General features: G+C 37.0%; 1 protein-coding gene across 3 annotated transcripts in view; it reads right to left on the bottom strand.

Annotated features, from left to right (window-relative positions):
* rbms3 (RNA binding motif, single stranded interacting protein) overlaps positions 1-25,717 on the bottom strand; it is a 433,687-nt gene that overhangs the window by 57,457 nt on the left and 350,513 nt on the right. For all 3 annotated transcript variants that reach the window (XM_038277019.1, XM_038277018.1, XM_038277017.1), the window contains one exon: positions 9,185-9,291. In XM_038277019.1, the coding sequence (XP_038132947.1) occupies positions 9,185-9,291 (107 nt within the window). The remainder of the gene's footprint in view (positions 1-9,184; positions 9,292-25,717) is intronic.

Here is a 25,717-nt window from a genome sequence, read left to right as displayed (position 1 = left end):
TTTCATTTTGAAATCTCTATAAATGTTTAAATGCCATATATGATTAAACGATGAAATGTTCTATGACCCTATTAAAAAAAGAAGAGCAACAGAATACAGTGAAATTTAAAACGTAGCTCACTGTTGAGCTGTTCTATTTTCAGAAGACTCTAAGGGCACCCCTTGTGGTCCTTGAGGGCCCCTTGGTGCCTGCAGGCACCATGTTGGTGACCCCTGCTGTAGATGATAGAATAATGATAATACAAATATTTCCACTAGAGTGTTTTACAAAAAAATAGATAAACTATAGTGGAATTCCTCCCCGTTCAGTGCCATTCCAAAAAGAAAAAATAAATCCTGTATATTAATCTTCATAAGTCACTATATAGTAAATTGATAGCAGCTGTGTGTATTTTAATCCTAATATAAGTGCCTTGAGATTTATTGAAGAATATCAGAGAACAAGGATCATCATGAGAAACAATAGAAAGGTCAAAGATAAAGTTATAGAGAGGTTAGAGTTGGGGGAAGAAAACAATGTCCTAAACTTTAAGTACCTCGTAAAGTACTGTTGAAACTATCATCTAAAAAACGGAGCAGAGGATGACACGGCTGCAATAACTATCAAGATATGACTTGATGGTTAAACTAGCAGCCTTGGTCACGGAGAGATGTCCAAAGGATCATGGTAACTCTGTAGGAGCTGTATGGGTCAATAACTTGCTCGCTGACAAATATTAGTCAGAATTTTGCCATTTAAGTACAGAAGGTAGAAAAAAATTTCAGTTCCAATTTTTACCAAGGGACATAGAAAACAACATAAAAAAAAAACACTTTGCAAATGCAGAAAACTTACCACCTGCAAACTGATTGAACAGACTGCTAGCACTTTACAGTCTTTTCATATTTATTCAGTACTTTTAAAACCCAGGTGAAAACCAGCATATAAAAAAAAATCATACAGTCACTGTGATGAGAAGGAGGCATGACGGTGTATGACAGATGTGGGAATGTGACCATGACTGGACTGTTGGAAATAACAATAGTAGAAGAATATAAGTAAGAATAAAGACTTATGCGTGGGAAACATTTATGCAGCAGGAGTGAAGAAAATGAACAGAATTAAATTAAAGCTATGACATAACCTACATTGTCCTTTTTGTAAACAAACAAAACTGAACATCTGCTACCACAAAACAACTATTACAAGGCCGGTTATGTATGTATCTATCTATCTATCTATATTTATATATATATATATATATATATATATATATATATATATATATATATATATATATATATATATATATATATATATATATATATATATATATATATATATATAAAAGGTATCATTATACCATTGCTACATCACAGGTAATATTTCATCTCTTTGCCACAAACTATTCAGGATCCCTTATAGGAAATCTTGGCTCTATATGTAAGGTGTGTACTATATTCGTAACATGAGCACTATATACGTAACGTGTGTATTATATACGTAGTGTGTGCAGTGTTAGCAAACTACCCTGATGATGCAGCCCCTAGGCTGAGACATGAAGGTGCCTGCATGATGCTGCAGAGATATTTTTCTTTAATTTGCCCATGAAAGCTAATAATAATGTATATAATAAATGAATGAAGTTAGGTTAACGAGAACTGTAGAGTACAATCTGCAGTTGTAGAATGAAATAAAACTGTAGAATAAAATAAAAGGTCCTCTTTCTGCTGTACTTCATTCCATGTACTGTATGTGCTGATGACTTTCCCAGCAGAAAGGTTAGTACTGAAGTACAAGCTGGCATATAAGTATTATTTTATTATTAGTTATAGTTATTATTATTGTTATTATTATCAGTTGTACTGTTGATGGTTCTGAAATATATCCAAGTCAGTAGAAAATAAAATAAATACATCGAGCAAAACTCAGTTACCGGCATGGCTCTTTGAGAAGCAGCTGTTTATGGTCAGTTTTTAAGTCTTTTTTTTTGTTTTCTGCAACAAAAACAGTTTTTTAAATACATTTTCTACTTAGAGAGTCCAATTCTTTAAATATTACTTATTTTGGCAACTTATAAATTCTCCGTCCTTGTATCCATTGGCATCATGAATGCTTGTGTTTTTCCATTCAGAAACCAATTTCTTTTCTGTTTTTCTCTCTCCTGCCTGGTGGCCACATGCACACCCATACAAACATCTGTTAGGATTTCACACAAAGTGAAATGCCGGATGTTTTTTTGCCCCCCCCAACTACACGCATTTCCCAAGAGTAGCTGCTTGAGAAGTGTGACATTGAAAAGTTTTTTATTTATTTACTTTTAAATATGTGTATGTGCTGGTGAGAGACAGTAAATGAGTAAGCTTGTGTGTTTGTATTGAAAAAATTGCAGTGACTAATATGTTTGTCAGCATGAGACAGCAAGTGGCAGCACTTTCTAGACTCCCACATTGGGTAGTTTACAAGAAAATCTGTCATATTTCTCAATCCCTGCCACCAGCCACCCTGCAGCATTCAACCCCTTGCAACTCCTGACTGATCATGCAATGTGTTCCTTCTCTGTTTCCCTGTCTCTGTCTCAGTGAGTCACTTGCTCCTTCTCTCTCCATATGTTGCTGTAGGGTCTGTGAAGGCTTCAAACACTGGGAAACAAAGTGAAAGTAAAAAAACAAAACAAAAAAAAAAACAAGAAATAATGCGTGCCGAAAGGAATGAAAGGCAGATAGAGAAGAAGAGTTAAGGAAAATAAAAAATGTCACGCAAAGGGATATGTTCTGTGGAGGCAGACATGGAGTAAGAGGTTATTGGATGAATTGAAATGCCACTCACCTTCATCTGCATGGAAGAGGCAGCATTGTGAGAATTATCTTCAGTACTGATTGACAGACATACATATGATGCCAGTGGTCTAGCTTAACCATGACCATATGGGATATAACATACATGCTTTTAGTTCAACTAGATCTGGGGTTGGCAACCCGCCGCTACTGCTGCATGCGGCTCTTTAACGCTCCCTGATGCCTTTTCAAAAATGTATAGAAATGGAAAAAGATGGATTTTCTCATGTTTTCTTTGTTTGTTTTAATATGGTGTGCAGGACGTAAAATAAAAACATTCATTATGTTTTCCAAAGCTGTAAAAATATGTATAATAAATAAATATTAACAATAAATGTAAAAATTTCTGTCAACGAAGATTTGTGTCATAGCCTGCAATACTCAGCGCGGCACGGCGCCTGGCAGGTGGCTGTTGTAAACAAAGTGGCGGGTGTGTCTTGTGCCATAGATCCCAAAGGGAATAAAAGGAAGATAGCAGATGATTCAAACAAGGATAGACTGAATAATTTGCTTTCATTATCAATGAGGAAGGATTGCATGCATGTTTGCTCTGTAATGAGAAGTTGGTTAGTAATAAAAACAGTCATTTATAAAGGCATTTCCAGGAAAGGAACCAAAAAAGCACCAAATATCATACAGCAGATTAGTCACATGATGTGACATTTGCTCCAAGATAAACAATTAATCATGAATGCTTATTATATATTTAAGCCTTTTTTAGCCCTTTTTTATGGTGGGGTAATATGCTTAGAGCCCATGTTGCCATGTGAGGCTTATATAAGAATTTTACATCTTTGCTGCTTCAGACAGATTTATTTTTGTTTTTCTTTGGTCCAATATGGCTCGTGTAACAGTTTTACCAACCCCTGAACTAGATCATATCTGGAGGTTACCTCACATATCAACTAGTGAAGTGTGGAGGCAATCATCTATGTATTTAATTAGCATAACTAGCATAATAACGGTCTTTGGTTACATAATATACATAACATCAAAGTTTCATACAAAAATGGTAAGGACCAATACAGAATGTTGCTCCTCATGCAAAATCATAGGTCTGATGTCTGACCTACAGATTTCCTGTTCCTTTTTAAAGGGGCCTACCCGTTAACTATGACTGTGAATGCCAGTAGATCTGGTTGCACAAATGGACATAGGATATGCAAATTTAAAAGTTTATCACCTGCAAAACAATTTTCCAAAACAGGAAGTTAACTACTGCAGCAGCTTTTCCAACCTTTTTTCATTACTTCTGAAGGTCATGTGTAAACTGAAATGCAAAAATATATGAGGCTATTGTTGCCAGAAAGGAGGTATTTCTGCAATGCCAGTGCATAGAGAGATATTCTCAGCCCACGCAACATATTTGGACCGAAAATAACGATAGTAGAATAATATTTATAAAGAAAAAAAAAATAGTTTGTGTCTTCAACTTGCTGCCCATAGGAAGACGTTACTTGTATATAACCCACCGAATATCTTCAGAAAGGCTCCAAATGACACAAAACTCATATGGGTGAGTAGAACATGATGTAATAACGTAAAATCAAGGGGCCAATGTAAAAACTAAAAAGGCGTTACCCTTTAAATGACTTTAACACACTTAAACTTAAATGCTACAAAAAAAATATATGTATATATATATATGCATATATATTGATATATAGATAGATATATTTGAAGAGCTTGACATTAAACTAAAAATCTTCAATTTTGAACCATTTTTGTGCATTTCATGGTTGTTATTACTATAAGTTAGGATTTACTTTTAAATACTTAGGGCAAAACTTGTCAGTTATATTTCAACAAGAAAAGAGTTCTAAGATGGCAGCAGAGAAAAGTTATATTTCACACATTCAAAGAAAACCTGAAGCTTGTGAAAACTAATAGATTTTTTAGAATAATACAGAATGAATGCATTATCTAGCTGTAGCTATAGCATTATTATTCATTGTTAAAGAGATGAATAAAGACGCTAACGTATCAGAAAAGTACCGCAGTTTAGTGACCTTACAACATTTGGCAAAGTCTGGGTCACATATTTAGAACTGTGTGCTGCAAATTTTCCTAAATTTGAAAGTCAACTGAGTCACCTGAAGTGCCTTCTTGCTGTGAGATTCATTAACACATTTGCTTAAGTTCTACAGCATGTTGAGAGAGGGGACATCTATTATTAGCCTCTGTTAAATAATGAGAGTGGACATTTACTTGTGCTCAGTCAGACTACATAGAGATTTTTTAAGTTTTTTTGACTTGGTCTGAAAATTGACTATGTCATTCTTAACCATAATTACAAATTATCTAAACAATTTTTGGCATATGGCCATATACTATATACTGTATATAGCATATTGTATGTTTTATATTTTATACAGCTACAGATTCTGTATATATAAAATTTGTCTGCCCCACCAACACCAAGTCAAATTCCTTGTAAGTGCAAACCTTCTTGGCAATAAACTTGATTCTGAGATTTTCTTCTTGGATTACCTTTTGTCTAACTTTTCCTCTTTCCACTTCATAGCTATGAACAGCTATGTGTTAAACAGAAAACATTTTATAAGAAACAAAGAGAAATAGAGTTGGTAATGTGACATAATATAAAAAAAGAAAGCAGTGTGAAGAGTTTTACAAAGCACTGTTGACGTCATTCTATAAAATCTGTGCCAAAGGTGTAAATCTATAGTATATAATTGAAATTCAAGTTAAGGTTTAAAAAAAGAAAAAAAAAAAAGCTCCTTGCACTAGGTCTTAAACTATGGAAAATTATTTTATAATATACGTATAAAGCAATGTGAAACAATGTGAGTAGAAGCAACCAGAGGCGAAGATTGAAGGGAGGAAATAGCTACAAGGAAGAAGTAACATAAAGATATTTTGTGCTGAGACAAAAATCCCTGCCTTAAGATCTTTAACTTCAGGTTAAAATGAGTCTTCAGTGAAGTTTGAATTGAGCTTCAAGCTATCTGGTTTAAAATACTGCGCCTGGTTATTTTTTGTTCAGCTCAGCCTTTGGCTGAACTCAGATCTATGCACAAACTCTTGGTCGCTGTTTTTTCTCGCCTGTCATTCTTGTTTCCCCTCCAGTCCTGATATGTTTATAAAATCTAGGACGCATATTTTTTTTCTCTTTAGATGATACTTCCCATACCTACAGTAAATTGCATTATAGTGCACGATCCTGGACAAGCTCTATTTTAATCAATTTTGTGCATCCAGCAAAAGGGCAAGCAGAGACTTTTTTAATGATTTAAAAAAGCTAATAATCAAAAATGTGTGCTAATTGTTAAAAGCGACCTTGTATAAGTTGTGAGTAAAATGAATACACATGACCTGACGTGACAGTTTTTAATATCTTGTTTTCAGGATGGAATCAAAACGTCAAAGCCTTAAGTTTTAAACCCTCCAAAAAAACTCAGGGTCACCAGTTTGTAAATATATAATTTTTTCTTTTATGCATTCTCCCAGTGAGTTCTCTTTGATTATTTTAAGAAAATTAAGTCCATATACTTTTTAAATTTGTTCATTCATAAGAATCTTATTGATGGCTTTACAAACCACTTGGTTTGGGACTAAATGCAGGGAAATGAACAAATACTGTAGTAAATATATGTGTGATCAAGTGTGGATAGTGTATGATTGTCCCGACCTAAAATAAAAAAAACAAAACATGGGTCAAATAAATCATTAAAATCCTTAAATTTCCATGGTATATATCCCTATAATGACTGGATGTAAACTAACCAGAGATAAATATCTAGTTCAGTTGATCATGTGAAGAAACACTGAGACACAGAACCAGATTTATATTCCAACTAACAACAGCAAACACACATAGCGGCTGTGTTTTCTGAAGGACAAACATTTCATCTCTGTTGGTCTTCTTACGTTGCCACCCTCAGCATAACTGTCAGCCTCACCAAACATGTGTGCCTGGTTTCGGTGTATGCTTGCACTCTTTGTCATCTATATATTCTAGTTTGAAAGCCCCCTTGCTTGTGTCCTCTGCATGTACTTTCCAGTATAGAGAGATGTTAGCTTCAACCTTGTATCTGCATTTTATAACATTGAATGTAGATTGCGGTTTCTTGGCATTGTGATAAATGGTCGATATGTGTTCAGCGAGGCATTTGGTTCGAGGCGCAACTTACATGACAGCTCATGTATATCCATGTGTCTGAGATATCCTTTTTTTTTATTTCATTATTTCTTGATTTTTATTTTCATCCAGCCTTTTTATCTTAAACTGGACAAAAAAATGGCAGATAATTTTGTGTGCAATAGCATCAGATGTTGCAGATAGCATTCTTTGAGAATGTGAAAGGCCTGAAATTAAAACATGGTATTTTTTTAAGGAGTTTAGATGGAAAGCCTATCCAAAATAGTTCTAAAGTGCAAAGTTTGCAAAGGAGTATGTACAACATAAAAATCTGGAAAGTGTGGCATGCATTTAGCAGTCCAGAATCAGTACTTTACAAGAAACCTTTACTGCAATTGCAGTAAAGCTGCAGGTGCCCATTTCTGTATTTCTGACTGGAATTGTTGCATGCTCTTTGTAAAATAGCTAAAGGTAAGGATGGAATTCACCCATGAAGATATATTAAGAAGTCTTTCCCTAGATTATGTACATTTCAGTTTTGACTGGGCAATTTGAAAAGAAAATATGCGCTGATTAAAACCAACCCATTTAAGTTCTGGTTTAATTTTTTAGGTTTCTGATGCAAAGTGAATCCCTGCTCTGGTCTAAAGTTATTCTGTGGCCTAAAACAGCTTTTCCTGCATGGCTTCACACTTCCCTGGAAGAAAAGTATCCATTCACCATTAAACAAATTGTAAGGTTAGGGTGCACAATTGGGATTGGGCGAGGTTGGGGGAGGTGATGGCCTAGTGGTTAGAGCAGTGTGCTTGTGCTCTGAAAAGGTTGCAAGTACCCTGTTCAATGCCCACAGCTTGCCCTCTGGGTCCCTGAGCAAGACCCTTAACCCCACACAGCTCCCCGGGCACCGTACAGTGGCAGCCCACTGCTCCCCAAGGGGATCAGTTAAATGCAGAGGTAAATTTCCCCAGTGTGAGATAAATAAACTTCAATTAAAAATGTAAATTAAGTTTTCTTCTCATTTCACTAGTACGTTTTTGTCCAAATGTTTGCTGTGCCCCCACATGGCAAACTTCCATTATTATTCTCATCTTTTTATTCTTACAGACAAACTTGATGAAAAGCATGATTAGTATTCTTATTTCTAAATATAATCTGTAACCGGCTGTGGATCTTTGCAGTTCCTCCATAGTTACCTTTAATCTGCTTCTCTGATTAAGGCTGTCCTTGCTAGACTGTTAGTGTAGGTGGATGGCAGTGTCTCTGTAGGTTTGCAGATGTGCAATGGTCTTAACATTTTTAGAACTATGTGGGCTGTCAAAAGCTTTTAGGATACTGTTTTAATAACCAATTCCTTATTTAAACATGTATACATTTGATCACAAATCTATCTTTCTAGTTCTGCATGAAAAGCTGAATTTATACAAAGAATTTATACACTGGCACAGTAATACGAAGATGTCTGATAAACTAATACAATATATTGATGTGTCTTTGAAATGCTGAAGGATTAAAAACTATAATTTTTAATTGTGGACAGCTACACAAAACATTGTATAGTGATTAATTTTATTACTTTACTTATTTGTTAATTTTAAGCTAAGACTCTACTTTGCTGATGTGGGGAATGCTAACCCCTCTGTTCCACCGAATGTTGAAGTGGTGCGAAAGCTCCGTGCATTGGCGCTGTACCTCTACAATGATTGCAGCTACTCTAGTCTGTCACAGTAGTTTCATACACCTGTGAAGCATCCCACCATGCTTCCCGCTTCCCTTAAATACGCACCTGTTCTATTTTCACCTCTGACCGCACTAAATCCATGTCAATCTGGAGCAGAACCGGATTCTTCAAGCAGAAAGTCAGTTGATGAAAAGGAAAATGGATACAGCAGAGTTTTCAATTAAAAGACTACATTTTTTTGACTCGTGTTTTCTGGACCTTTAAGTGATAGCAATTTTTGTTTGAACAGATATTCAACAGCCATAATTAATATGAGCAATGAATAAAAAAGTGATGAAAACCAATATTTGAAATCACCAAGAAAACAAGTTAAAGCACATGAATAGCACTGGTCAAATAACCACTTTACTGATATATTATTCTATATAAATCCTTATTTTAGAGGATTGTGTCATCACTATTGTTCACTATCACTATTGGAATCCTTGCGTAATCTCAATCCAACCGCCTAGAGGTGCTCCTGTCTAAAACCCTTCTGGTGACATTGGGTATCTGGCAGAAAGCTTGGCATTTTAGCTTCAACATCTTACCTCCCCTTCTCTGTGCCACGGCCTCCCGTTCTGTGGATACTTGCTCTGGCTTTGACGTTTCTTCTGCCCTCCATCTGCAAATTTGCACAGCAAAGGCTCCGTAGGGGCTGCGGAGAAATAAAAATGAAGGTCAGAGTCATGTTAAAAGATTGGCATCTAGTGACCCTGCAGAAAGACAGATGCCCTTTTGAACCCACATATCCTTTTCTAAACTTCTGCCACAGTAGATTTTTTTTTTTTCCTCTGGCACATTCCAGCCTTCTTCCCTGTTGTCCTATAAAGCTACTAGAACAAAAATTCCCAGGTTGACGATATTGGCAGGCCCTCCCTGTCCTCACTCCGGCTGGCAGTCCATGAGAGAGCCTTGCAGGGTATTGTTGAAAAAATAATCACAGTAATCATGCTTGTAAATACCTCTTAGATGGTAGTGCAAGATGGCTGTGACTGCCAAAAGCTTTTTTTAGAAGCCGTTCTTGTCCGTGATGCATAATCCCAGCGTTCTTTACCATAACACAATCTCCCCTTTTCTTTGACATTTATGTCTTTTTCCTCTTAGAAACAATCCCAGCACCTCCCTGTAGTGTACTCTGACTAAAGTCATTTAAATATAATAATTAATCTGTTCTTTTGACAACAATAGAGGCAGTGTTTGCAATCTAAAGATTATAAGGTAAGAATTTTCTAAGGTAAAAATTCAGCAGCAGCAGGAAATCTTCACAACGCTTGAATTAATTTAGTAAAAGTTAAAAAGAAATGTTATACCTGTCTCTCTAAATACACCTTTTGTGTACATAATTACCAGTGAAAGGTTGATGAAAATGTTGACCTATGCTACTATGAAGTATATTCTCAAAGGGCACTTTCTCACGCTTGTGCAGCAGGTGAGTTGTGACAAAGCCAAAATGAGATTCAGGTAGATGAGATAGCATAAACCATCTGAAGAAAGACTACTATGGGAAGGGGGCTGAGGGAGCATGAGAAACTAGCAGCTTCCTTGGCTGTAGACCAGCAGCTTTTTATCAGGGTCTGGCTGCTCTTTTTTTAGTTTTTATCAACGAGATCAGAATCTCTTATGGTGTAAAGGGGGAGATAAAGGATAGAAGACGATTATACAAGGTCAAGAGAAATATATATTGCGTAAAGATCAGGTAGATAGTAGAGCAAAAACTAACAAAAAAGGAAAAAAAATTATCTGAAGTTAAGGCTATAGAAACGCATGATTCTACAATTCCAGATTTTATATTCTTCTTAAACATTATTCTTCATAAACATAAATTTCACATTGTTTTATTTACAATACTCAGACTGAAACCCATACATTTAGAAAAGTCACTATTTGTCTTAGATTATCCCAAAAACAGTGAGTGTCTCTATGAAGATGAAATTTCTATTTTTAATAACAAATAAATCAGGATTTATTATTATTCAAAATTACCCAAAGCTTTTTAGTTTCAATCAACCAGACAACACTGAATTAGATATTTTTCTATATTAGAGATTAGATAAATGGAAAGAAAGGCTTGGAGGGTGGTGCGCCTCTGGGTGTTTGTATCCCTGGGCTCTCCTGCGGGTCCATCTTGAGCGTGCGCTGCCAGCGGAGCCTGTGGGTTCACTGCTGTGGGCTCGCTGCTGGGGCCCCGTGACGCATCAGCACCATAGCCTCTGGGCTCTCGTCTGCCCTTCTCACCCTTCTCAGTTGGGTGTCCTCCTAAGTCTGCCACATATGTTTTTTTCTGTGGTCTAAAGTTCCTTTAGATATCTGGGACTGTGGTTACCTCTAGGTTGACACTTGGCTCTCCAGGGTGAGTCTGGGGCCACTCACATCTTGTACTGAATATATTCTCCTTCTGAAGAAGCCTTGTAAACACATTCTAGGGATGCATATATCCCACCAATGTTGATTGACCATTGATTGACGAATAATTCATACTACTACCAAATACTAAGCTGCAGCTACAGATATATATATCTCTGAAAAATGATTAAGATATATTTAGGTCTCACTGGTAAACTACATGTACAGTGCATGTACAGATTCAAAAGGAGTTAATGCAAATACTAAAAATACAACAATCACTATGTTTAAAGTTATTTTGTAACAAGAAGAAAAATAATAATGATTAAAAACTACTGTTACTTCTACTATCCATCACATCTACATAGGAAAAAAGAAAAGGTAAAATCAACTGAATCTCAATTTAATTACATTTAGTCTATTAACGCCAGCCAAAGTACACAGGGTGTCTGCTTCACGTACAGCTTTAGTCTATAAGGCACATGTTGGAGTTTGGCTTGTTTTTTAGTGTAGTCCTGTTTCTCTCACTATGACAAACTGTATGTGCTCTCTTTCATCCTCTGATATACGAACTGGCTTGGATCTCATCTCCCTGGTTTTGTGTTTCGTGGACGGAGCCGCCTGTGGAGATGGTTGACAGTTACCGTTCGTATTTCTGCTTCTATCTCCGTGAACCATAGTCAGCCTTGGCAGATGACTACTCACAATGAGTCTGGTTCTGCTGGAGATTTCTTCCAAACTGACTGTATGATCTGGTTGAATTTTTTGTGTTAAGTACCTTGATATAACATGTGTTGGGAATTGATAGAAATGAGAAAGAAATGAATTGATAGCAAGGGGAACAATACCACAAAGGGCAGCATTCCTGTCAGCTCTAAACAGGACAAAGAGTAAAAAAAACGGCCATATAGCTTACTAAAACATTTCTGCTTTAACATAGGAATGGTAGGGTCTTCAGTTGACAATTAAAAATCACTGGGTCATGTAATTCTTTGCTTTTTCGGCACATCTTGGCCCCCACAGTACCATCCTGGCATTGTTTTAGCGGCACAGCCTAAAGTCCTCAAGAATCACTGCTGGCTTTGTTATTCCTTCATGAACTCTCTTCTGAAGGCTGCCTCCAGCAGGGTATGCATTATATAACAAATCTTAAAATTGCAATATGATATGAGCCAAAATCACTGAGGATTATTTTTCTGAAAATGTGTTGAATCTATACAATTTCGATTTACATTACTTCTGAAGGCGAAAAAAGATTAAAACTGTAGTACAGTGTACCTGATGATGAGGCTTATGAGCTTATGTAGAATTGTGCATCATAAAGGACACTTAATTCAATAGACACTGATGTTTAACAATATGTCACATTAAACAAAAAATAGTCTTTTTGATGCTCCAAAATACAAATCAACTATAGAGACAGTGTGACTGCAGATCTAGTGCACTGACAGTGAACACGCCCCTTCAGACTGCAACCCACTGCCAGCACCTGGTGGCCTATTGCAGCTACTGGAAAACCCTCCTGTCATCACATTCACATTACAGGCCTGGCAGCTCATAATGCGGCTGCTCTGTGACGACACAGGGTAAGGCGGGGCTGCCTGCAGGAGGTAATTCCACTGCACCTTTCATCAAGCAAAAGCTGGTGAGAAAAGAAGTTGTTAACACTTAAATCTTTTCTTGCAGTTGTAAAGGTGGCTTTGCCTCGATAACAACAGAGCATTATCATATGACCGTAGAGAAGGAAGTTGTGCTCAGCAATGCTGTTAATGGCAACAAACTGAAGTGAGGCAGCAGTTAACTTTTGCAGTTCAATGCAAGATTGGAGCATCAGCTGTCTTATGGGTCAGAACTGCACCTGCTGTGTCTTATTGTGTCTTTTTATTTTACTTTGAGATTAAAGTTTTTAGAGTCATTTTGGGAGAACATCACAATAATCTGAGTGTGGAGGTGCAAAAGAAAAACAACAAAAGAAGTGACAAAAACCCCTCCAAACCTCTCCTATGTCCCCCTGGAAGATAATTAGCTATTGGGGATATTTAGAGAATCTGACACACAGCAGGCTGACCTTCCCTGTGTGACAACATCGTCCACAACAAACAGGTCAATTTGTTCAAGACTGAAGCGTAAGATTAGCAGTTTCACACAACTACCACACCCACTGCATGAAAGACACAACTCTTTTGCCCCGACACATATACATACACTCTTTCTGTGCCCATAATGTCTCTCTCCTCTAAACACACACATTAACAGAAACGCATAAAAAACTACCCCAGCACAGAAAACAGAAGGCCATCAATAGCAGAACTCAGACTGAACTAGGTCACAACGTTGCTGATATTGTTCCTTTGGTACAAAACCATCGAAAAAATGGAATGAAAATAAAATATTGGGTGGGGGTGCTTAAAAAAACAATTATGGACCAATTTTGTCCCAATTTAATGATCTTAAATCATTGGAAAAATATGTGAAATACTTTTGGTTTGAGGTCAACAACTGCTTACAGGGTCCTCCATGGGAACTCCTAATTATTTTTCATGAGGGTTGCCTTAGAAACCTGTAAATAAATGATTGAAGAGTGTGCACAAAATCAGCATCTGGGTGTTGGTGAATGTACTGCAAAACTAACCATTATTAATGTTCACACCAAATGAAAAGGATAAGGTTATATTGTCATGCAAACGTATTTTCACCCCCCTGACTATTTTTTCGCTCGTCACTCTTTTTGTTTCCACCCAATCTATCATCTTTTCACAGTTTATGGGGATAATGGAGATTAAATTGAAAATATGTGTGTATCATGTAACTAAAACAAACGGAAACAAAAGTATTGTGAGGACAAAATTATTTTTTTGGGCAGTACAATGACATATTTATGAGAATAGAGTAGAATAGAACAGAATACAACTTAATGGTCATTACAATGCCACAAGTACAAAGCAGCAAAATTAAATCTCTGCATTTAACCCATCCCCTTGGGGAGCAGGGGGCTGCTATTGCGCAGCACACGGGGAGTAGTGTGGGGTTAAGGGTCTTGCTCAGGGACCCAGATTGGCAGTCCATGGAAACTGGGCTTGAACTCAGAACCTCTGGGATCCAAGCGCAACGCCCTAACCACTAGGCTGCCACTCCCCTAAATGATGATGAAGTATCACCTCCTTGTGAGCTGTTCTTGTTTTCATCATTAAATGTGACCAAACAAATGTGCATTTAGTTGTACATGATTACAATGAAAAAGGAATTGAAGAAAGGGGGGGTCTAATACTTTTTTTCTATGACGGTACAGTATAATGACTCTTGGAAGTAAACCTGCAGAGTAAAATACTTGGAACTGGGGCAAATGTTCGCCTTTCCTCAGGATCATGACTAACACATACAGAAAGAACTACAACAAAATGGTTTATATCAAAGCCTGTTCATTGCTACAATGTCCAGGTCAGAATACAGAACTACACCCTGCAGAGAATCTGTGCCAAGACTTATGAGAGAATGTTACAAATGTTAGTCTTTCAATCTGCCTGAGCTTGTGCTATTTGAAAACCTTTCACTCTTTAGATGTGCACAGCTTGTTGAGGCCTATCCAATAATATTTGATAATCTAATTGTGTGAAAGGAGCATTTTCAAGGTGGTAGATCAGAGATAGTGAATACAAATTAATGGCATATTTTTTATATTTCTATGTGCAAATTAAAAATGCTTTCGCTTCCCAAATATAAAGTACTTTAGAAATCAGATAATACTCCTACAAAGAACTCTGATGCAAGTGGTTTAAATAATGAAAAAGATTAAAAGGATTCAAGCCAGTACGAGACAGTAGCAGTATGCGTCTACTTGTGCATGTGGCTCTGCAGAGATTGTCATATGTAGCTTTCAGGAACATTACCACACAGTAACTTGTACCACAAAGCATGCACAGATATTTTTCTGGCAAAGAAAGTTCAATTGCAATGGGAAAAATATTCTATGTCTATTGTAAGGTTTCACTTGTTAGCTCAGGGTGCAGCAGTAATACTAGCTGTTACAGTTGTTTCCTGTGGGTCTGCATCTGGTCTAAATCAGCACTTTTCTCTTTAAATCTAGAAAATAAAGAGAGAGTATGCTCTGGCTTATCTCACAAAAGACAGCTGAATATCATCTTGATCCATGAATGCAAATCAGTACATGTATTATAACCCATCAGTTGAGGCATCGTAAATTCACTCGCACTCTCTGAATGGGACTGTACATCTGTTTGGTCTGAATGGGGAAATCAATGCAGGAATGCCCCAGATTTGCAGAGCAGCTGAATAAAAGGTTTTTGCGCGAAGACACAGCCAGCTTTTCAACCCAACGACAGTTACAAAAGAAGCCTCTCTCAGGCGTTTGGAGTCAAACTGGGCTGGCCTTACTTCAATCTTCAAGGGGCCAGAGCTAAAAGGGGCAAACAGAGGGAACTTCTCATCTGCTTTGACCAAAATATGTCTGTCCAGGAAGCTAAAGTGAAAAGTGGCTTTCTCTTTTTAATCACAATAAGTAGAGAGTATTACTAGTGCCTAGTTAGATGTGTAATAAGTACATTTTTTATAATAAAAAAAGCTCTTGGATATCTCACTTTGTTTTGAGACAAGGATATATTTAGTGAGAGCCTGAAAAAGTAGGAAAGGAGACATTACTTTATTGGAATTCTGCTGCACTCTGACGCTGCTTGAGGGGATCTCTAATTGGATCAACAACTGTCCGATTCCCATCAGCTGGATTGACCTGTTTGCCCAGACTGAGGAGAATTTATCTTGGGGGTAACAGATAGAATAAGTGTAGGATGGATGATGAGAGAGGAAGACTCAAACAAAGTACAGCTAACAGTGTGGTACATCCAGATAAAAAACAAAACAACAAAACATAGACCATAGTAAAGATACAGCAGCTGAGGATTATGGTATGAAAACTTAAGGAGAGCTGAATGTATGTCGTCATTTTCCGAGTCAAACAAACAAGCTCAGTGTGACTGCCAACAAGAAAAGCAAGAGGGAGCAGCTTTTCCTACAGGGAGGGCTTTGACGGATCCCAGTCGATAGCTCTCACAACTGCTACACTGGCTTCACATCCTTCAGCATGAAAATGAAGACAGTCTGCCAGCCGTTTTGCTGACAGGGACGGCACACATGGCTCAATGACACAGCCCAATAAATGGAGCCGGCAATTGCAGGGAGCAACAGGGATGGGGAGAGTGATAGATGGAAAGAAGCATACGGTGTCATAGACGGAGAAAGACAGGAAGAGACTCTGACAGAAATGGACAGTAAGGGCTATGGCAAGAGATTCTCAGAGGGTGTAAGTGACAGGTAAAGTCCGGTTTTCCCCCTGCTTTTCAATCTATACTGTCAAGCTCATCTACATGAGTATCACGACCAAAGGGAGAAGGATGTCAACAACCCTTTGCTTGCATTTGTTACACATGCTCCACTACTATTGATCATCTCTCTGAAATACTTTTTCACTGAGGGCTCATGCAGTAGGCTGGATAGCGGGGGCCTAAGATCATATTATGGATTACTGGAGGGAAAACGCTGGAAAGAGACCGATGAGCTATTGCACACTTAACGGTAGCGAGGGAGACTCTGACATGCTAATACCTCTCTCCTTCTCCCTCTATAGCATTTTTATCTATCTATCTATCTATCTATCTATCTATCTATCTATCTATCTATCTATCGTACGAAGAAGTACATATTTGTACAGTGGAATGAAAATGCTACATGATTTTCAAGGTGAGATGAATAAAAACTGAAATGACAAGACAAGCATAGCATTTGCCACATAGCAACCCAAAAGCCCCAAAGTAACTCAGGAAGAGCTGCAGATTTAACTCAAATTGAACATTTCGGCTCTCATGCAAACGTGTTGGTGTTTTGGAAAATGAAGGGTTTATATCAGTTTAAATAACCCCCAATAACTCATGGCAACATCATGCTGTGGGGGGGCTGCTCTATGTGACAATAAAGCAGCCAAAACAGACAGTACAGCAAAGCAGCAAACCCTCTAGTTTACTATTATGCACTAATGTGTGTTTGTCTACCACAGAAAATGAAATACATTGTCTGGCTGACTGTCTATCACTCCAAACCACATTTGCATAAACAAAAATGATGGATGACTTGAACTCCATGTGCCTGGCTTCCAGCTAGTCCAAAACACAGCGGACAGCCTAAATTGGCAGAGGGTTTCATCTGGGAACTGGAAGATTCCAATATGCTTTTATGCAGACATAATAAGGGAAAAATCAATGACTTAATCTAACAGACAGACAAAGAACTGTCTGGTTAAAAAAAGAGGTGTAGTTACTTTAGCAGGAATATAATTGCGCATTCAATTGCTGACTCATGAGTTAATGGGCTCTTAAACAAAATTTAAATACTGTAACGGCAGTTTAATGTCAAGCAGGCAGCACAAATCCAACTGCCAGCCAACCCATGGGATACCAGCTTTTAAATGAGATCTTAGGTTTTAGCTAAATCAGCTAATTCCAGTGTTTCAGACACTAGCATTGCCATGGGGATTAGACAAATAACTAAAAACACTAGAGCAGGCAAAAGGGAGTGTGAATAAGCGGAATCTCTTGTACACAGTGTCTGCCAACTCCAATAAATGGTTCACAATCCTGCATCCATATATTAAAAAAACATTTACACAAGCAATATTTACCACATTCAGTTCAAATAGTTGGGTTTGAGTGTTGCTCGGTCCTGCAGACAGTGGTAATGCTAAAGTGGTAGCCACAGATGTTTCTAATGATAAAGCCACAGATGCAGCTAAACTCTGCCAACATCTATGTAGCTGCAGTAGGTCTCAATATCACAGGCTGCTTTATACAGCTGCCAAAGAAGGCAATTACAGTACAAGTGGCTGCACTGTGGTTAGTTCAAAATTGAATGATGGTAGGAGACTGAGAGCAGTGTTTGCAAAAAGAGGCCTCTAAAAAGATCTTACAAAAGTAAATACCTAAAATATTACAGGACAAAAAAAGCCATAAATCAATCCAACAACAGAGGAGTGCGTTTAATTGAAACAAAGAGCTAAAAACTTCTCCTTAATATTAACTCCATTATCTGCTTTCATACTGATAATTTTTATCTTTATGATTATCAGTCTTTTTGTTTTTGCAATCATGATCAGGCAATATCAAATTATATATATATATATATATATATATATATATATATATATATATATATATATATATATATATATATATATAAAATTTGATCATTCTTTTTCTATATTGCTTGATCATATATATATATATATATATATATATATATACTTCCCCACCCATTCATCGAAATACTGATTCAATAAGCACATTTCCATACAGTAGATGATATGTATTTTTAAAAACATTTAATGTGGTTAAATCTTTGGTATTCAAGTGAAAAAAAGGCCTACAAGTCCTTAGTAGTGTTTTAAATACAACATCTTACCCGTAAAAAAAATGATATTACATCAACATCATAAGTACTCATTATTATACATGCTACTTTTTCCCTGTTTTTTAATTGCTATACATTCTATTGAGCGTTATTTACTTGTCCACCCTGGATGTAAACTCAAATTTGAAAATCGTGCGGGGATAGAAGCTAGCTTTAAATATTTCAGAAAATGGAGTCAAGTAATATTTCCCACAAGTGATCACAGAGTCAAGAGGGATTCTATTGATTGAATCCTGCTGAAAATGTTTTCAAAGGTCTTGATGAAAAATCGCATCATCACTTTATCCGACAGAAATGATTATAGAAATAGTTTTTCAAATAAGGTTTTAGGGAAACATGTTTTTAGGGAAAAATGTCGATTTAAAAAGTAGTTTAAAATAGGATGACGAGCCATTGTCCCTATATTAAGTATTTTAAATTCTTCTGTTTGGACCTCTTTAGTTTCTTGATAGCTTTTAACAGTTTTAGTAATTTAATGAAACAAATAAAAAAAAAAAAAAACAAAACAAACAAACAACCATTTTCAAATTTGCAAGCCTTTTTGTATCTGCTCTACAAAGAGGGAATTATTTTACTGCTGTTGCTTTCCCTATTTCAGCTATTTTAGGCTGAGAGGACACAACTGAGAACAAGAATTTAAAATGTACCAAACTGATAACAGCCTGCTTGGCCATATGTGCAGCTCGCTAAATGTGTATGACAGGTAATTGCAGTCCAACAGCATAAATTTTATGCTTGGAGTATGTTAATTTACCAGCCTTAACAGCTTCAAGCTCATCATAAAGATTATTATCAAAAAAGACACATTAACCGCTGCTATCAAAACACAGCTTGTTAAACTGAGCATCAAAAGACATGAGACACATCCCAGCCTAATATTGGAATAAAACATCTGCAGATAAGTAAGTATTGATACCATTAATGTGTTACCAGGCAAAACGGTTGTTCATTGGCTCTTGGTGACCTTGTATTGTTAAACTAGTTGTAGCCTGCGGTTCTATCCTTTCATGGCAAACAGTTTCAGCTGTGTCAGAGGGACTGAACAGTGGCTGCTGCTGGACATTGCCTGTGGGGGTTGACTTGTGCTCCCGCTATCTGTGTACCTGCCTGTGTGGGCAGACAGTGAAGCCTGCTCTGTCCCTGTTAGTGCAATATTATAGTGCTGCCAATGCCTCCTGTGACCCGTTAAACCTACATCTATAGAAAAAAATCACAGGTCGACGCTTTGTAAGTCAGCAAAATGGCCCATCTACCAGACCCGAAGAAAACTTTTCTCTGCAAATAACAAAGGACAGCATAAGTCAGTTTCAGTAGGTAGCAGTCTTACTGAGGCTTAATGCATTTGGGTTGTTTGACACAAACCAAGCTGCTTATTAAACTTTAAGCAGCACATAATCACAATCCAAAAAATATGCAGGTAATTACTTTGGTTTATCTTTTAAATCAATGTTCTGCAAGGTATGTTATTTTTCAGGCCATCTCTTCTTATCAGACAAGATGTATATGTTAGATATTCAAATTCAGATGATGTGATTGTATTTCAACCCTGAAAGATTAAAACCTTTCAAATATTCTAACACTTCTGTCTAAGAATCACAGAAAAGATTTAAATAATCAAAAACTGATTTTTTTTCAAACAATAATCCACTCTAAAAATGATAATAGAACAGATTCTGACACATTTGTTTTGCCTACAAAAATGCTATGTGAGTTAGGACAGCATTGTAAAGCAAACAAAAGCCAAAGTGTCTGTTAACTAAGTTTCCACTATAGGAGCTTCCAGTAACAATGTGATGGACAGAAAAGAAAATGAAATTACAGCACAATAAATGAATTATCAATAAAGAGCCCTCAATACTGTATCTGAAGGAGGATCAATATGCCAGAGCCCCAGCTGCAGTGCAAACCTAGGGCTGAGGGTAGGACTGTAAATGAGGGAGCAGCTGCATCAATAATGTCACTGAGTGTGATTGACGATCAATTCTACTAGTGACGTTGATTTATGGTCAATGTACGCAGAGCAACCAACTAATAGGGAGAAAGGGGAAGAGGTGGGGGGTATGTGTGGTGGATTCCATATTGCCCTCCTTACTGTAACCAATTGGGCATCAATGAAGGGTGGCATTGTGGCCGATTAGAAATCTGTGGAGTCTGTGGTAAAGAAGGGCAGCTATGTATGAGAAGATTTGGTAGGTTATGTTCAAAGCAGCATGTTTGAGCCAAGCAGAGCTGCTGTGGCTGCAATTAAAGATGTGCTGAAAGGAGCTTTCCACTCTTTGATGAGAGCTGCAGGTGCAGCTCTCACTGCACTTTTACAAAAGTACACACTACACACTAAAATAGATTATGTATACCTAAACCTGCTCAAACCTGTATAGACAACCAAATCTAGCTCAGTTTTAGAACTAGTGATCTAAATGAAAGCTTTTCTTTTACTGTTCAGTGTTCTTATTTATAAAACCCTATTGTTCAAAGTCAATAGTGTGAATCGAAAGTTATTACAACCCACTGCAATGCATTGCTTAATAGAATTTCTAATGATAGATGTAAAGGTAAAGGGTCATCATTAATTCAAATTGTGAATTGTCTATTAACATACTAAATGGTAAATGGCCTCTTATATAGCGCATTTTCAAGTCAGGAGACTCGACCAAAGTGCTTTACACTACATTCAGTCATTCACTCACACACTGATGGCGGCAAGCTACATAATGGCCACAGCTGCCTTGGGGTTCACTGACAGAAGCGAGGCTGCCATACACTGGTGCCAACGGGCCACCGAGCCCTCTGACCACCATCAGTAGTCAATGCAGGTGAAGTGTCTTGGTCAAGGACACAACGACACTGAAAGCCGAAGCCAGGGCTTGAACCGTCAACCAGGAGTTGTTTCAAGGCAAACTCCTACACCCATCGGCACTGTCGCACCAGCGTACCATGGTCTTTTTACTGCATGGATTCTTGATTAACGGCTGAATCTAATTATTCGTGCTGAAGTAGTTGATAGAGGATCATCTAGAATCTAGAGATTTTAGAGATTGGAGATCTACTTGATTCTCAGATTGGGACTGCTAAACAATATCTATGAAGGGTCCACATGAAATGTGGTGGAATTAGGATAGCAGAAAAAATAGCTTGCATCAACCCAACCAGTTTCATTATTTAAAAGCCATAGTTAGGCCAAGAATTACATGCATAACTAGGTTGTCTTGTCTGAAAGATCTGTAACATACGAACTTCAAACATGGCATCAGACGTCCCCGAGTCTCATTACTCATGCGTTCCTAGGTTTTTACTTTGTTCTCAAGTATTCATGACATCTGCAGTCATTAAAACCGTAATCCTAAAAAAAAACCTTTTCCCAAAATGCGTATTTTGTTTTTGTGAAAGTGACATGATTATATAAATAAGAAATTTAGGTCAGCCTATAATATAGTAGGCAGTGTATGTTGTGTCTTTAATAATTGTGCCATGTTTATTTTTTAAATGAGTTTCAATCTAAACAGTTAAGATTCCAATAAAGTTTAAAACGGCCATACTTAACTTATTTCCTGTCTATTGTTTTCGTCCAAATATTCAGTTTTGATCTATTCCCTAAAAAGCAGCATAAAAATGGAAGCAGTTTGAAGAACATTCCTCAATTACTTCAACAGAAAATGTGCAGACAAAACAACTCCTAGAGATATGCTGCATGTCCATGGAGGGGGAAACCTGGGAGCAATAACCAGGAGGAAAGGTTGACCTATGCAGAAAAACTTTGTGTAAGTCTTTGCCTAAACATGTCAGACATGCTTTGTTTTCACCAGTATGTGTTAATGGCCTGCAATCAATGCAGGAGGGCTGTGTGTTTTCCTCACATATCCTGACCCCTCGGGATGCACTAGGAGGCAATGTGGGAGAGAAAAGATCGACAGCATCAATATCACAGGGGTTTAAATGCAGAGGCTCTCTGAAGGTAAGTCATTATTTAAACTTGAGGTTGACTGTCAGATTCTGCTAATGCAGCATCAAGGACAGATGTGCAGTATAAATCAACTAGGCCAACAGGCTTTAAATTAGAAGTAAACAAGTCAAAACAAATATTGCTTTTCAAAAAGGCATAGAGCAAAGAATTCCCCTGAACAATGTCAGTAATGTTGGACACAAGCTCCGCTGCAAAAGCAAGGCACACCGAAACGCAGAATTTAATCTGTCACCAGCAGCAATGAGTACACTAGCCGCCATGATGTGCAGCCTAATTGGGGGAGCTGATGAGCTCTGATGAGGCCAGTACTTATTGAATTCCCCGGCCTGTTATTTAGATAATACAGGAGAGGAGCGGCCTCCCCTCATCTTTCCCACACTCATCCATTCACTATCCCAACAGGAGGCGGCTGGCTAATCAGCTTTTGTATATAATGCCGTTTCGAACTGAAAGCATTTGGACATGGTTTCCCTTTTCCTAAAACAAACCTTGCACTTCCCACTGTTAATTTTAATTCATAAAGTGTCTACAGGATGAGTTAGCAAGATTCCAAACACTGGCTCACACTCTAGTTTTTGTTTTTCTTGTTTAAAGGAGAGGGCTGAGAGGGTTATTGTGTCTTTTCTCCTGCTTTTCTTAAAGCAAATGCCCAACCCCAAAATAAGGCACTCTTTGGTATAGTTTACAAGTGAGGGTGAAAATAAACAGAGACGGTGTAGAAATAAATTGGAAAGGAAGAAAATTAGACCACAACAGGAAGTGTAGGAGCAGATGGCTAAATGGCAGGACAACAAACTTTGGAGTTAGGAAGAATGAAGTCATAGAGGGATACCTAAAGTACATCTTAGCATGGGACACAGCATCAAACCCCATTAGAGCTGACAAGCATCCTGTTATACAACTCTTTGCTACAATAAACTGCCCCAGAAATAAATGTCAGTGTTTTTCAGTTTTAGTCTCAAAATAACCTCAATTACATTCATTTATTTTCTGTCAGATGCCTGCATTAGATTTTATACACCAATAGTAGTAATTATACACTAGGGTATGAAATAGTGATACATTCAAGCAAAGGGGTAAATTAAATCAAAGCCATTTATGGCTCACTGTACAATTATAACACTAACATTTTCTAAGCACAGGCAGATTGCTCTATTTTAAATTGTGAGCCTGAATATTGCAGCACATTTACTGCTAGTTGGTACTAAATGTCTGTGTTGCCAACATATTCTCATAGTTCTACAGATTTAAGGAACAAGAACAAAATGCTCTACATGGGTAACATGCAATGAGATATCCCCTTAACTTGTAGTGAAACAGTTTTGTCTTTTTAAGAATCATAATTATCAAAAATACATTAATAATGTAAATACCTCAACCAAGTGTAACAGAAACTGGAATTACTTTAGTCATTAATATACGAAATATACCAACAATTTAGACAACAGCAATTCTTACAGTTTCAATATATTGAATTATTTTTTCTTTTTATTCTCACAATTATTGTGGTTTAGGTGGAAGTTTGAAAGAAATATCTGTAATTTCTATCATTTTTAATAGGCAAATACATCTGAAAACACATTAATAAAATATGCTCATTAGGTTATATTTTAAACGTTAGAGTAAAAGGCCCTCACAGAAGCTATATAATAACAAAACACTACATCGTGACAAAAAAACAGACATTTTTGTGAGATTTTAGTATTTTCTTTTATTAAGCAACACGTCGTCATAATATAAAATAAGTTAATATGCTATGACTAAGCATAGTGAGTAAAATAATTTGTTTATAGGCAACAAATATATAAATTAAAACAAAAAGGAAACATAGAGAAAGAAAAAAAACTAACTGGGAGCTGTTTTTATATTGTCATCTGTATTTACAGGAATGTCTAGAAAACAAAAGGCCATTTTATAGAGGGCAGCTGTTTTGGCCTTATAGATTGAAGAGCATGCTGACAAAGGGGGGCCATTACAACTGAAACATTTAAAAGCTTACACTGTAAAGGTACAACCTGGAGTTCACCAGGGGCGCAGCGAATCAATATTAGCTCAACTTAGAAATCAGCTGTATAATCCTTGATCTCCAAGGCCGTTTGCTTTACCGTCTGAAATTGGATATACTTTGACAGCATCCTCCTCGCATATCCCTCACTGTGAGCAGCCCACAGCTTGCAGCTGAAATAAGACATCCTGGCGAATTGATCTGGATGCATCTTTGGTGAGATTGTGTCTTGGGCTGAAAAACAGCAATAACTGGCTCAAGATAATTCATAAATCTTCATTTTCCTGTGTAACAGGATAAAGAGGGGACCTGCTGAATGAGATAACCTTGTCGTGGTATTTCCCTCTGATCGCTCACTGCTGCTGAATGAAAATCATTCATTCAAAACCTCTTCAAATATTGGTAAAGGCAAATGTTAAACATTAATATAACCTCTATTCTGAGGGCATGATTTAGAAAAGCTGGAGGGATACCCATTCTGTTTGTCAATTTTCCTTAAAGCAATGATATATTTCACAGTTAAGGACTTTCTTTTTTCATGATAAATTACTATATCAAAGCAAAAGAAAATCACCTAAACATATTTTCCACACATTGTTATTTTCAAAAGTCATTGTTATTTTCAAAAGTCTTGTATTTTATTTTTCAGGTGTTTTTAATCAAAATCTATCTCTTTAGATTGGAATTATTCACCATCACTTCTGAGGCTCTTAGCCTGACTGGTATTTAGAGATGGAACATTTCCAATCTGACTGTCTATATTACACCTAATACTGATCTTTGGTCTAATATTGGCCTGAGGCCACGGATCAATCAACTGATTGAGACAGCATGTCTCTTAGTCACTCTGGGTACATTTTTGTTGTTGTTGTTAACCCAGCCATTTTTTTAGTGGATGATATATGAAGTTTTATGAATTCTATATAAAAAGATGTGGACCACAAATCTTTCCTGTCACACTAGTAGTTTGATTCAATTGCTCTGCAGCTCACAACATTGTTAAAATGAGGAAGCAAGAACCATTTTGAAATCTATACAATCAATTCTGTAAATACAGTTATAAATGAAGATGCAGACCAAAATAGCTGTAGTATACTGTAGCACACAGCGCCTGTGCAGTTTACTCATATTAGTGAAATCAGGATGAGAATATCTTGGTATTGACTGATAATTGAATTTATATCTTGCATTAGAATGTAATCCCACCCACAAAAATTAGGAGGTAAAAAAAAAAAAAAAAAAGAAACCTAGATGAGATCATTGCGACATTAAGTAAGGATTTCTATAAGTTAAAGTAATTTA

Source organism: Cyprinodon tularosa, unplaced genomic scaffold (assembly GCF_016077235.1).
Source record: "Cyprinodon tularosa strain WSP-4 unplaced genomic scaffold, ASM1607723v1 ctg13, whole genome shotgun sequence".
Lineage (NCBI taxonomy): Eukaryota > Metazoa > Chordata > Actinopteri > Cyprinodontiformes > Cyprinodontidae > Cyprinodon > Cyprinodon tularosa.
Note: the sequence above shows the minus strand (reverse complement) of the source record. Positions and strands in the feature narration are given on the sequence as shown.